This window comes from Salvia splendens, chromosome 1, assembly GCF_004379255.2.
Source record: "Salvia splendens isolate huo1 chromosome 1, SspV2, whole genome shotgun sequence".
NCBI lineage: Eukaryota > Viridiplantae > Streptophyta > Magnoliopsida > Lamiales > Lamiaceae > Salvia > Salvia splendens.
This window is the reverse complement of record NC_056032.1, coordinates 43,946,797-43,960,720: the sequence shown is the minus strand read 5'-3', so window position 1 is coordinate 43,960,720 and position 13,924 is coordinate 43,946,797. Positions and strand designations below refer to the sequence as shown.

At 36.7% G+C, this 13,924-nt stretch overlaps 2 protein-coding genes across 3 annotated transcripts; both read left to right on the top strand.

The window, feature by feature from the left end:
* The first annotated feature begins 383 nt into the window (after positions 1 to 383).
* On the top strand, positions 384 to 7,344 carry LOC121754314 (kinesin-like protein KIN-4A). Of its 2 annotated transcripts, none has more exons than XM_042149697.1 (26): positions 384 to 764; positions 1,378 to 1,524; positions 1,644 to 1,793; positions 1,881 to 2,134; positions 2,327 to 2,514; positions 2,594 to 2,718; positions 2,826 to 2,862; positions 2,970 to 3,061; positions 3,185 to 3,295; positions 3,414 to 3,527; positions 3,622 to 3,709; positions 3,818 to 3,930; positions 4,014 to 4,112; positions 4,205 to 4,318; positions 4,434 to 4,550; positions 4,633 to 4,713; positions 4,829 to 4,900; positions 5,126 to 5,219; positions 5,307 to 5,338; positions 5,425 to 5,522; positions 5,646 to 5,744; positions 5,819 to 6,040; positions 6,129 to 6,291; positions 6,371 to 6,517; positions 6,598 to 6,909; positions 6,990 to 7,344. In XM_042149697.1, exons 1-25 carry the CDS (start codon positions 639 to 641, stop codon positions 6,823 to 6,825), a joined length of 3,111 nt encoding a protein of 1,036 aa, XP_042005631.1. In that variant the 5' UTR covers positions 384 to 638; the 3' UTR covers positions 6,826 to 6,909; positions 6,990 to 7,344. The 2 variants fall into 2 exon arrangements, with proteins under 2 accessions (XP_042005631.1, XP_042005636.1); XM_042149702.1 differs by lacking the exon at positions 384 to 764 and adding an exon at positions 793 to 1,174.
* Positions 7,345 to 7,798: 454 nt separating this feature from the next.
* Positions 7,799 to 9,373, top strand: LOC121801254 (uncharacterized protein At4g06744-like). The gene has a single exon (XM_042200708.1). The coding sequence runs from the start codon at positions 7,939 to 7,941 to the stop codon at positions 9,154 to 9,156; it is 1,218 nt and encodes a 405-aa protein (XP_042056642.1). The 5' UTR covers positions 7,799 to 7,938; the 3' UTR covers positions 9,157 to 9,373.
* Positions 9,374 to 13,924: the final 4,551 nt, after the last annotated feature.

Sequence of the window (13,924 nt, the reverse complement as noted above, 5' to 3'; positions counted from 1 at the left end):
ATAATGAAGCATTAAATTACAATAAATTATTCGAATACTGAACTCTACGTATTAAATAAAATTCACCTACAATATAGTCTACATAGCTAAGAAACATGACAAAAAAAATACCAATAATTTAACAGCAGCAATAAATAAATTTAATTTGGAGTGTATTGAAGTCCAAACTGCAGCTGTGTAGCAGCAGTCAGTAATGCTACTGACCGTTATAATTAAAATAGGAAAATACTATAAATACTGAAAAAGTAAAAATAAAAACAGAAAAAGCAATTTAATGAATTAAACAATTATATAATAATAAAAATAGAAAAAGTGAAAGTGGTTGTCATTGCAGTTACACACACCACACACACTAATTTACAGATACACACAGCTTCTCCTTCTATTCCCTCAACTACCCTTTACTCTCTCTCTCTCTCTCTCTCTCTCTCTCCATTGATATAGTAGTAGTAACAATCTAGATGCATATTGGCTGTCTCCCTAACTTCTCTCTCTAGTTGCAGCATCATTTTCTGCTGCAAGAAATTCTCTTCTGTCTTTCACCCTTCACTTCTGTGAAAAATAATCAGTTAACTGTTTGTCAAAAATCACACATTGGGAGGGTGTGTTTAAGCTAAAAATCCAATCTTGCTGTCAAAATGGAAACCAATTCATCTGGTGAAGATTGCTGTGTGAAAGTGGCGGTTCATATCAGGCCACTCATAGGAGATGAGAGGATTCAGGGATGCAAAGATTGCGTCACTGTGCAACCTGGGAAGCCCCAGGTACTACAAGCAGACGCAATGTGACTGAGATGGGGAGAATGTGTTTTGGGTTTCTTGAGATGCTTTTGGATTGGTGTATTTCTCTGATGGGATTGATAATTTGGGAGAAAGATCTGATCTTTGAGTCAGTTTGGTTTCATAGCATTGAAATTTTGGGGATTTTTGGAGGCCATGCATGTTGAAGTTTGTGTTCTTGATCTGGAGTTTGAGCAATACAGAGTTCTTTTATTGACTTTTGATTGGATTTTACCTTTTTTATTTATGATTTATTTGGATTTTATGGTTTCAAGAATAAGTAAAAAGGACAAAAAATGGGCTTGATTCTAACAATTTTGAGAAGGGTGACATTTTTCACAATCTGGATTCTTCAAATTACTCATCTGTGAGAGTGAGGAGCCTTTTTTTGGGTGGTAAAGTTCACTCTTTGATTTTAAAAATTACCTTCTGAATTGATTTATGTGAAAATTTCTTTCTTAGATTGTCATATTGACATTCCTGGTTATTCTGTTGCTTTGTTCACATAGATAAATTGTGTGTTGAATATGCTGTTTTATGCATATGTATTACTTTTGTACTATCTTGTTTAGTAGTTATGGTTATGGCTGTGATTCAGGTGCAAATTGGGACCCATTCGTTTACCTTCGATCATGTATATGGCAGCAGCGGCTCCCCCTCGACTGCCATGTACGAAGAGTGCGTTGCGCCTCTGGTTGATGGCTTATTCCAAGGATACAATGCCACTGTTCTCGCCTACGGACAGGTATAGCTGAAAATATGTTGAAAGATAGTTGCAGAAAATAGCTGTTTTGTTAGAACAATGGTAGCAAAATTGATGTGTTAGTTACTAGCTGAATGATACGAGTTTTCAATGTGGTGCAGACGGGGTCAGGGAAAACGTACACCATGGGGACGAGTCTCAAAGATGGAGCACACACCGGGCTCATTCCCAAAGCCATGAATGCTTTGTTCAGCAAGATTGAGATGTTGAAGCATGAAATTGAGTTCCAGTTGAACGTTTCCTTCATTGAGGTTTGCTCTCGCGCCTTAGCTGATACAATTTCTTACATTAGATGCAATTGTTGTTATATGATGTTTTTTGCATTTGAACGATTGAAGATTCATAAAGAAGAAGTGAGAGACCTGCTTGATCCAAACTCCACTCATAAACAAGATATAGCAAATGGGAACACTGCGAAAGTGACCAGCCCTGGTAAACCTCCAATACAGATTCGTGAGACATCGAATGGTGTGATCACACTTGCAGGATCTACAGAGTGCAGTGTGAAGACGCTGAAAGAAATGGCCGATTGCCTTGAGCAAGGATCGCTGAGCAGGGCAACAGGGAGTACGAACATGAACAATCAGTCGAGGTTGGTGATGCAATCGCATTTAAGATTTCCTTTTTTCATTTCCAAAAAATGATCAACACTTGACAATATGCAGTTCAAATATTCTGACTTTACTGGAGAAACCTAGTTTTCATAATACAATCCGATGCAGAAATCATCGTCCTAAATGTGTTTCAGTTATTGATGAATGTGATATTCCTTTTGCTCTTTCAGCCGCTCTCATGCCATCTTCACCATCACGGTGGAGCAGATGCGTAAACTTCACCCTGGTAATCCTAATGATACCAATTATAATGACTGTATGACCGAAGAGTATCTTTGTGCAAAGCTGCATTTGGTAGATCTCGCTGGATCAGAGCGTGCAAAGAGAACAGGATCTGATGGACTACGCTTTAAAGAAGGTATTACAAAAGTGTTCTTGTTGTTGATTCTCCAATCCGCTTCTCGTTTGAATGTTTTGTGACACACCTTTTTGCACAGGAGTTCACATTAACAAGGGGCTTCTTGCCCTTGGGAATGTTATAAGCGCACTTGGTGATGATAAGAAGCGGAAAGAAGGCGTCCACGTGCCATATCGTGATAGTAAACTTACTCGACTATTGCAGGTTCGACATTGACTCAATGAGGAGGACTTTAGGTTCATATTAATGCAATAAAGTTTTATAGCCAACTTGTTATATTTTCGAATCTTAACGTCTTTGGGTGTTGACAGGATTCTCTTGGTGGGAACAGCAGAACAGTGATGATAGGTATTGTCTTTAACTGGCTTCGGACTTCTGTTATACGTTGAAGATTTCAGTAAAAATTAGAAGACTACAAAGTTCCTTTGTCTTATATTTGAACTCCTTTTCTCCAGCATGCATTAGTCCGGCTGACATAAATGCTGAGGAGACTCTGAACACTCTAAAGTATGCGAATCGCGCTCGGAATATCCAGAACAAGCCTGTTGTAAGTTATTCAAGTGTTTGCTCGATTTCCCTTCTGGTTCAGCATGGCATTTCCCGTGTGCTAGGAACCTACTTTTGTCGTAAAATCCTTTCATTGAGATCATTTTCCTTACTTGATGACCAGGTTAATAGAGACCCCATATCGAACGAAATGCTGAAGATGCGCCAGCAATTAGAATTTCTGCAAGCTGAGCTTTGTGCCCGTGGTGGAGGCGTTTCATTTGATGAAATACAGGTAAACTCGATGTTTTGTGTTGTGGACCACATTAGGGTAGTACGAAGTCTTTCCCAAATACTTTACTCCACACTCTACTTTAATAGTAGATCCTAATTCAAAAGTAATTACGATGCAGGTTCTCAAGGACAGAATTGCTTGGTTGGAGGCTACTAATGAGGATCTGTGTCGGGAACTAAATGAGTTTCGCACAAGAGGCAGTTCAGTTGAGCAATTCACGGACAACGCTAAGGTAATTAACTATATGTAACAGGCCATATAATTCTCAAAGAGAAAATGGATCTGTAGTATCACATTCTAACATCAAAGGAACTACAATTTCATAGGTTGGAGCCAATGGTGCCATAAAAAGTGAAGGTCTTAAGAGGGGATTGCAAAGTATCGAATCATGCGACTACCAGATGAGTGAAAGCAGTATGTTTCTGTGCTCCTACTGAAAGTATCTCAAATCCCAAATCTTTTTTTGATTCACTCAAACTTTACAAGTTATGACTTCATATATCCAATTATCATATTTTGTAGGTGATTCAGGAGATATTGATGAAGATACGGCAAAGGAGTTGGAACATACATATTTGCAGAATACTATGGATAAAGAGTTGAGTGAATTAAATCGACAATTGGAAAAAAAAGAGGTACCATTTAAGTCCTAAAATCCAATCCTTATTGTTGTCAATCCAGAGTACATGTTTAGCTTAACATGAAATAAATCTTGCAGTCAGAGATGAAACTATTCGGAGGATACAGCACCACTGCTCTTAAGCAACATTTTGGAAAGAAATTAATGGAGCTTGAAGAGGAAAAAAGGACTGTGCAGGTGTTTTTCTCTAATAGTATAACACTTGGATATACATGAATATAGAATGATTCAATAGTGAAGTTCTTATCTTCATCTGTTTGTTGCTGCAGCTCGAGAGGGATCGGCTGCTGGCAGAAGTTGAAAACCTTTCTGCTAATACCGAGGGGCATACACAAAAAATGCAAGATCTCCATGCACAAAAACTAAAATTTCTTGAATCTCAGGTTCCTTATTTTCCTTTTTTCATAGAAAGAAAAACATATTCCAGATTAGTATTTCTTTCGATCAATCTGCCAAGATTTATAGTCTTGTTTTTTTTTTTCATTTCTCCAACGCCAGATACAAGATCTTAAGAAGAAACAAGAGAATCAGGTGCAGCTTTTAAAACAGAAACAGAAGAGTGATGAAGCAGCGAAAAAGTTGCAAGATGAAATACAATGCATGAAGGCACAAAAGGTCAAATTTTACATTCTCTTTGTCGACGTATTTCCCACTTCACTCTCTGCGCGTAGCTTCTGATACTTCTGGGTTCTTGTAGGTTCAACTGCAAAACAAGATAAAGCAAGAAAGTGAACAGTTTCGACAATGGAAGGCATCCCGGGAGAAAGAACTACTACAGGTAAATTTTGTTGATAATGAAACCCATAAGAAAAGCATTTTTTAACTTATAAAACTGAACCAAACAAGGTTACGAGTTACTTTTTAATGAGTTTTTATCTTGACTGTTTGTACAGTTGAGGAAGGAGGGAAGGAGAAACGAGTATGAAAGACATAAATTACAAGCACTGAACCAGCGCCAGAAAATGGTGAGATACTTAGCTATGCGGATTTAAGGTTCTCACCTTCAGTTTCAAGTTGTTGAAAGAAATGAGAACATTTCGAGGAAATTTTTACAGATTTATGTTGGTTGCAAGCATGTCTTCGTCTTGTTGATCTTTCCCCTAAGCATGATTTTTTGCATTAAACGGAGATGGTGCATAAAATTTACAAGATACTAAAATGTTGTGTACAAAAAATGTATTTCAATTCAGGTTCTTCAAAGGAAGACTGAGGAAGCTGCAATGGCTACCAAGAGGTTGAAAGAATTGCTAGAAGCACGCAAATCTTCAGCTCGTGAAAACTCTGGTAGGTGTTATTTGTTGGTTTACATAGTATCTTATTGTCATTTCATTTACACATATTTTATTTGACTCATGTTGCATCTTTTTCCAGTGACAAGCAACGGGAATGGAGTTCATGCGCAGGTAACGCCTTTCTCGTCCTTGTAGATTAGATGTCAATCTTTTCCACCTATTTGATCAAACCAAGTAAAGTTGATTTTAATTTACAGAGCAACGAAAAGTCCTTGCAGCGATGGCTTGAGCATGAGCTTGAAGTTATGGTCAATGTTCATGAAGTTCGTTATGAGTACGAGAAGCAAAGTGAAGTGTAAGTAGCATTTAGTTTGTTTTTTATTTATCGACCTCTCATGCAGGTGAATGCATGTCTATGTTTACTCTCATCAAATGCTAACCAAGATATCTATGTATATTCTTGTGGGATCCTGTGCAGACGAGCTGCATTGGCAGAAGAGTTGGCGGTTTTGAGACAAGTTGATGAATTTGCTTCGAAGGGAGTAAGCCCCCCTCGAGGAAAAAATGGCCTCTCTAGGTAAGCTTATTTCAAGGACCTCTGTTCTACTTACAAATTCGTCTTACTTAATTTGTTGTTTGTTCAATGTTTAGGGCATCTTCAATGTCACCAAACGCAAGAATGTCGAGAATTGCTTCCCTTGAGAGCATGTTGAGTATCACATCAAATTCACTTGTCTCAATGGCTTCACAGCTTTCAGAAGCAGAAGAACGAGAGCGTGGTGTCATTAATCGTGGACGCTGGAACCAGCTACGTTCTATGGGAGAGGCAAAAGGCCTGCTTCAGTTTATGTTCAATCATCTTGGCAACGCAAGGTAGGCGAGATGGAACCTTTTTTAACGTATAGTTCGTTGAGGCTTCAATAAACAAGCCATTAGTACATTGATTCGATGCCATCAACAGGTGTGAACTGTGGGAAAAGGAAATGGAAATCAAAGAGATGAAAGAGCAAATGAAGGAACTCGTGGGATTACTGCGACAAAGTGAAGTCAGAAGGAAGGAAGTTGAGAAAGAGCTCAAAGTGAGAGAGCAGTCTCTTGCTACTGCGTTGTCGACACCACCATCCGTAAGATTTTTTTATTGTCAATTCGAAAAGTTCTTCGTTCTTTACACATTCGAGTGTCTTGACTTTTCTGTCACTACAGGGAAACTCTCACAAACACATTGTTGATGACATGTGTGGTCCATTGTCTCCAATTCCAGTACCAGCACCGAAGCAACTTAAATATACAGCAGGGATAGCTAATGGCTCGTGTGTAGAGTCAGCAGCATTCGCGGACCAGATGAGGAAGGTTTGTTTTATCTTCCCTAGGCTTACTGATTCTGCATAGTGATTTCTCGTTGCCTTAAGCCGAGTTTCTGTTACGTCCAGATGGTACCTATTGGCCAGTTATCGATGAAAAAACTAGCCCTCGTTGGACATGGTGGGAAACTCTGGAGATGGAAGAGGAGTCATCATCAATGGTCTTTACAGTTCAAATGGAAGTGGCAAAAACCGTGGAAACTCTCGGAATTGATTAGACACAGCGACGAAACGATCATGAGAGCCAGGCCCCGTCCACAGCCTATTTCGGATGCTATGTACAGAAATGGTCACTAGCTTATACATCTGTGTAATGTATATCCTTTACTCACTCCAGCTCCCAAGAGATGATCCTCCGGGAAATACGTTCAATAAGTGCAGGTGAGTTCGTTAAACGCACTATTTCTTCGATAGATTGAGGTCATGATATAACATACACTCATCACAAAGTATAAACGCAGGTCGAGGTATAAGTGGCGGTTGGAGAAAAACATTGTCCGTAGTGTAGAGTATTGGTAGAGATATATATGGTAGCTACGACTCTCAGCAATCGCGTCTTGTTGGATGGTTCGTCTCTGTGAGACTTGGAGGAGAATGCGTTTTCATCGAGGACGGGTTTATTTTAGGTCTACATTTATGTTGTATATATTTGTCCAAAGTTGATTTTAGCGCTTGTGATTTCTTCTTTGGTTTGTTTTTGTGTTTTTCACTCTTCTTTGTAGTTTGTATTGTTTTGGGTAATTGGCGTATGTTGTACATTGTGTGTAAGCACAGTATTTGTTTTGAATAGGAAACAGTCAGTGATACTTAGGCAAAGATGTATATCTACTATTGATTTGTTGTGGATTTTTCATTAATATAACTCTACAACTTAATTGTCCACATCGATGATGCATCGTGGCCACATACAAGTGTAGAACAAATCAATACCAACTTAGGCTATTGAAAATTTCGTATATATGATAATTAAAGGTAGACTAAAATATTTGCGCTTTGATTTAAACCACTATGAATGGCACTTCACCATTCATGTTTGCCTATTCTATTTACTTTGATAGCATTATAATTAGATCTGATGAGCATTTAACGGCATTTCACCATTTTTTTAAATATATTTTTAGTTGATTTGATTATTTCCAAGTCCATTGAATTCACTTTCCTCATAAAATGACTCCATTAGCAAAAACACAGTGACATATAGTATGCATTATCAACAACAGAAATTACACTTAATTTTAAATGTGTCTAATCTACATCAACCATTCCTTCCCACCAACCAAGCCACTGCAAAATTGCTACAAAAAGAAAAAAGAAACCTAACACCCACACTACACCACTCTCAACTCCAAGACTATAAAATGTGATTTGATTCATAGAGTATCAACATATTTCCAAGCTGACTAAGTCAAAATGCACGACACTAAAACTTTCATCAAAGTTCAAATTCTCATAGCCACAATCCTACTAGGTCTAGGCTTCACCGGCGGAATATACGTTCCGCCGCTGGGCCCCACTCCATCAGTTACCGACATAATAACCTTCGCCGACCAGAGGCTAGCCGCCGTATTCCCAATCATTCAGAATTTCAAGAGCATCATAACCTCGGACCCCTTCAACATCACCGCCACGTGGACAGGTGGGGATGTGTGCGCCTACCGAGGCTTCTACTGCGAGAGCCCGCCCGACAACCAGTCCGCCACCGCAGTCGCCTCAATCGACTTCAACGGGTTCCGCCTCGCCGCCCCGACGCTCGACGGCTTCCTCGACCGGCTCCCGGACCTCGCCCTCTTCCACGCCAACTCGAACGACTTCGGCGGCGCGATCCCCTCGAGGGCCGCGTCGCTCCCGTACCTCTACGAGCTCGACGTCAGCAACAACCGCCTCTCGGGCCCGTTCCCCGAGGCCGTCCTCGGCATGTCGGGCCTCGTATTCCTCGACCTCCGGTTCAACGCCCTCTCGGGGGCCGTCCCGCCTCAGCTCTTCGGCCGCGCAGTTGGCCTCGACGCCCTCTTCATCAACAACAACCTACTCGCCACGCGCCTCCCCGACAACCCGGGGGGCCCCACAAGCATCGTGTACCTCACGCTCGCAAATAACCTAATTTTCGGCCCAATCCCGAGGAGTATTTCTAGAACCTTCTCGAATGTCTCCGAGATTCTTCTTCTCAACAACCTCTTGAGCGGCTGCCTCCCATATGAGATCGGGTTTCTCACGGAGGCGGCCGTCATCGACCTAGGCGGCAACCGGCTCACGGGGCCGGTGCCGTGGTCGGTGGGGTGCCTGCGGAGCCTGGAGGTGCTGAACCTCGCCGGAAACCAGCTGTACGGGCAGGTGCCGGAGGTGCTGTGCTGGCTGGGGAAGGCGGCGAACCTGTCGCTATCGGACAACTATTTCACGCGCGTGGGGCCCGCATGCTGGCGCCTGGTGATTAGTGGGGTTTTGGACGTGAGGAGGAATTGCATTCCGGGATTTCCGGCGCAGCGCTCGGTCGCGGAGTGCGCGGCGTTTTTCGGGCGGCCGAGGTTTTGCCCGTACATGCGGATGTACGGCCATATCCCGTGCCGCCTGCCGCCGCGCTACGTGGCCTCCGCCTCTGATCGGCCTCAGCTTGCTCCGTCGCCGTCGTGATCTTCGTTTCTACTAATAGTTTGTCGTTGGATTCATCGTAAAAAATTGTGGATATTTATCATATACGGTAGTATAGTATTTAATTTGCTAGATTTCAGTTTTATAAATTTATTAGTGAAAATTCTTGAATTTTTTTTTAGATTTTAGGAATATTGAACCAACTAGATTGCACTTATTTTTGAGATAATAATAAATGATCGAAATGTAAAATTTGAAATAGTGAACTACGCAAATGGTCCCTGAACTATGCGTTTTGCACGCAAATGGTACCTACACTTTAAAAATATCGTGGGTAGTCCCAGAACTAAAGTGTAATTACATTTTTGATATTTTTTCACTATTTATTACAATTTTGCACCAAAAATGCCCCAATGGTATTTTTTGAACTTTCATATCTAGGTATTGGATTTAATATTTTCTTTACCTTTCTCTCTAGTACTAAATATGATATTTTCTTATAGTTTGAGTACCTAAAATGATATTATTCACTTCATTTTTTCAATCACATAATGTCATATCTTCTTTCTCTTTCTTTCTCTAAATTTTAGGAGGTAAGAAATTAAAATAAAAAAATACACCATGAAGTTCTTAAATGTATGGAATAAAATTTAAAATTACAAATTTAATTATCAAAATAAATTTTAGCTAAATTTAATTTGATTATGATTATTTTTTTAATATTAAATATTATAATTAATTAAAAATTAAGAATTTAGTTTTAAATAAAAAATTAATTTTTAATATTAAAAAAATAATCAAATCACAATCAAAATTAAATTTTGCGACAAATTATTTTTATAATTAAATTTATAATTTTGATTTTTATAATTAATATATTTAAGAATTTCATAGTACTATTTTTTATTTTAATTTTTTACTTCCTAAAATTTTTAGAGAAAGAGAGAAAGAAGATATGACATAAAGTGATTGAAAAAGTGAAGTGAATAATATCATTTTAGGTACTCAAACTATAAGAAAATATCATATTTAGTACTAGAGAGAAATATAAAGAAAATATCAAATCCAATACCTAAATATGAAAGTCCAAAAATACCCTTCATGCATTGGGGGCATTTTTGGTGCAAAATTGTGATAAATAGTGAAAAGTATCAAAAATGTGATTACACCTTAGTTCAGGAACTACCCATGATATTTTTAAAGTTTAGGTACCATTTGTGTGTAAAACGCATAGTTCAGGGTTCATTTGCATAGTTAACTCAATTTGAAAATATATTAAATTGAAATATTGCTTGTTATGATTGTTTCTTACAATATCATGAAAAATAAGTTAGACTTAGCAATTTATTTTTGGGATTACATGTTAATTATTAATACTTATTTTAAGTTTTAATTATTTTTTGGGAGTATTCTCCAACTGCCATAAAATGTACTACTGTTTTGTCATTGCAAGTTTCACTGCCATATTACACACAGATTTCATTATAAAATTAATAATAGAAAAAATATGATTTGCATTTAATAAATATTCCTCACTTACCCTTTCTTCGCATTTTTTTTGTAAAATTCGTGTGAATCTTAAATGAAATAATTAATGAATCAAGAAGGAAATGTATGTAACTTAGTCCCGTCAAATCAAGGATTATATTATAAGTAATTACTACTACTCCATTTGTGACTAATTTATGGTGCTTGTTCCAGTGGTTACGTGACACAAGTTTCAATTTAAAGTAATGAGACGAAAAAAGTCTGGAAAGTTGATGAATTCTTCCAATCGATCGATTTTATTTGAAATTAATCTAAAATATCGAGACAAAAGTATTTTTTTTTCTTTTAATTGTTAAAGCTCACAACTTTGTCAGCAAGCACTGTGCTTACAGCTTAGTTTAGTGAAAATGTGAAATTAATGGATAGTAGTTGAGGTGGCAGGGACTAAGATTGCTTTATATATTGCAGATTATTGAACTTTTTCATAGGTAGTGGAAGCCCTTTTTGCCTTTAGATTGTGGCAAAGCCTGATTTTCTTTGGTTAATTACTTAATTGCATAGGGAAATTATAATAAGTTTATGCTAGAGCTACTTTTATTGGGTGTTAGATTTGTGGTTTTTGAATATATGGTGTGCAAATAAGACGTGTTATTGGTCGATTCAGAAAAAGGTTTCGATAATTGGTTGGTTGAATTGAACGGTGATACCCCTTAATTAAGGGCCACTTTACGTAATTAGTTGTTTTATTAAATATTTTTTAGGTGTATTATGGTTGTTTTCATATTAGACTTGAAGGGGTCGTGCCACTTAAATACGACAATTCACGAGGAAGATAAGTTTGGTGTAGTCCAATAAAATGATGACGACAATGCTGAAATAATGAAAATGATCATTGTTTTATAATAGCTTGAAATTCGCAATGGACTTGCAAAATGGGTTGATGGATCTCATCAGCTTTGATGTATTGTACAGTAGATTTTGGTCAGTCTAATATCGTTTAAGGGGTGAAATCGTCATTTTATTATTTTTAGTGGTATTGATTTCTATAATTTTATTTTATTTCTTTTGGGTGTTCATAGATTTTCAAACCACTTATAAATAGTGACTTTTATTGTTTTTGGAGTTAGGTTTGATCATTAATATATTTTGATTTCAAAAACTAGGTTTTGATATCTCATTTCAGTTATTCTTGACTTCTTGTGCCACGTTTACATCATAGTAGTATTTGATTGTAAATTATCAAATTTAAAGAGTTATTTTTAGTGATCGTGAATAGAAGGCTAAGGCTAAGGCTAAGGCTAAAATAGTCAAAATGGCGGTTTCTTTCAAAATATTTTAAGTGATTAGTTTTAATCTAATCACTTTATAAGTCCGTTGTGAGTAATAATCAATCGCCAAATACGGAAAACGTTGGGCCTACCAAGGCCCAAAACAAAAAACTTGTAAGAAAATTAATTTTATTACTATCCAACGTTGCAATACCTCGCCAAATTCAGAAGGCGCTACAATTATACGAGGCCTTTATTTTTCAATAAATTAGTCCATTGTAGCATACAAGTAGTACTAGATTAAAAGATTTTAACTAATCCATCATACAATATCTATCTTTTTTTAAAGGAAGATCAACGATGGTTCCCCATCTACCCCCGAAGTGACTCGGACCCCGGCCTAACGGTCATACAATATCTAACTCTCTTTTATACTCCATAGAAGATACATACTCCCACGGTCCACAAAAAATAGTCACATGACTCACATTTCTAAAATAAAAAATTTCTTACTTATATTTTACGCATTTTTTCTATTTTTTTCCTTCTCTCTTATTTTACCAATCTCTCGTTAAAATTCGTACAGTCCACAAGTGAAACTATTTTTTTTATGAAAGGAGTATAAAACTTGAAAAACACGTGAAAAGAAAATTTGAAATAATAAGATTTTATCTAAGATTCAAAGCATCAGTAACTAAGGATTTCCTTGAACGTTTCTTAGTTGTATATCACACCACTTCATCTATTACACAATATATACAAGCTCATAAACATAGTAACATACTCACATCTCTTTTGATGATTTCTCACCCCTTTTATTTTTGAACGTTTTAGAGTCTGTGTTAATATTTGCGCCATTGTTATGTGACTTTGTCAGTTGTTGTTTATTAAAAAATGTTTTAATTGAGATTGTTGTTGTTACTTTAAGGCTCGTCATTATTTTGGCTTCAGACAATCAAATCTCTTATTCATTCTCTGTATTATCACTATTCCCACACTGTTATTTATTTAATCATTGTGTTTGAAAATACAAATTTCGCCATAATTTTTTAAATAAATAATTATTAAAATATAAATGCCATGTTGAATTAATGTGCATAAATCAATAGTTTTGCTATATAGAAAGTGCCATATCAATGTCCACTAAAATTTACTAATTGTCACTATAAAATGAGCTCAACAGCGGCGGAACTCATGCCTATATGGTAGAGTATAAAATTATTTTTAGAGGGGCAATAAATATTAGTATTAGTATTAGTAATTTAGTATTGTTCAACAACTCACTAGTATAAAAGACAGGATATTTTATATCTCACTATTTATTTGTTTTCTTTCATAATTGTACTCCAACATAGGTGAAATTAGTAATTAATTACTCCAGTACTTATATTACCAAATTCAACTTTCATTTCTTGTGCCAACAAAATTTACCAATAGTATATCATAGAGTAATTAATGTTCTACTTGATCACTATATGTAAATAGAGTTTTGTAGAGCTGCGACGTCAAATCGGATATTTTAGCTCGAGGATTTTGCTTGTCAATTGGAAAAATAAAATATAAAATGATGTATATGTCCATAATTAATTACAATGTTACTACTAGTATAAAAGTTTTTATGCAAAGAGCCATTTTTTGGACGTCATTCGTGAGGTAAGCATCTAGATATAGTACAATAGCAACATCTAAATATAATGTTACTATATTAATAAGGTCAAGGCGCCGACTGCAATTTTCATAAATAAATTAGTACTACTAATGTTTAAAATGGTCCAATCTTTAAAATATTGCACCCTTTAGAATTGAATAGGGGAATGCTTAGTCATATTGCATAGTGATGCAAAATAATAATTAAAAAACAATCCAATCGCACCTGCGCCATTTGTGCATACCAATGGTCAACATTAGATCTTTAAAAAAGTCATTAAATCCGACATCCTTTGATTTTATTCTCACACAAGATCTTTTTTTAACAACCTCTAATCTTAATTAAATCAATTTGTAATGTGCATCGAAGATTGATACGGTTTAATATTTTTATTCGGTCAAATAAT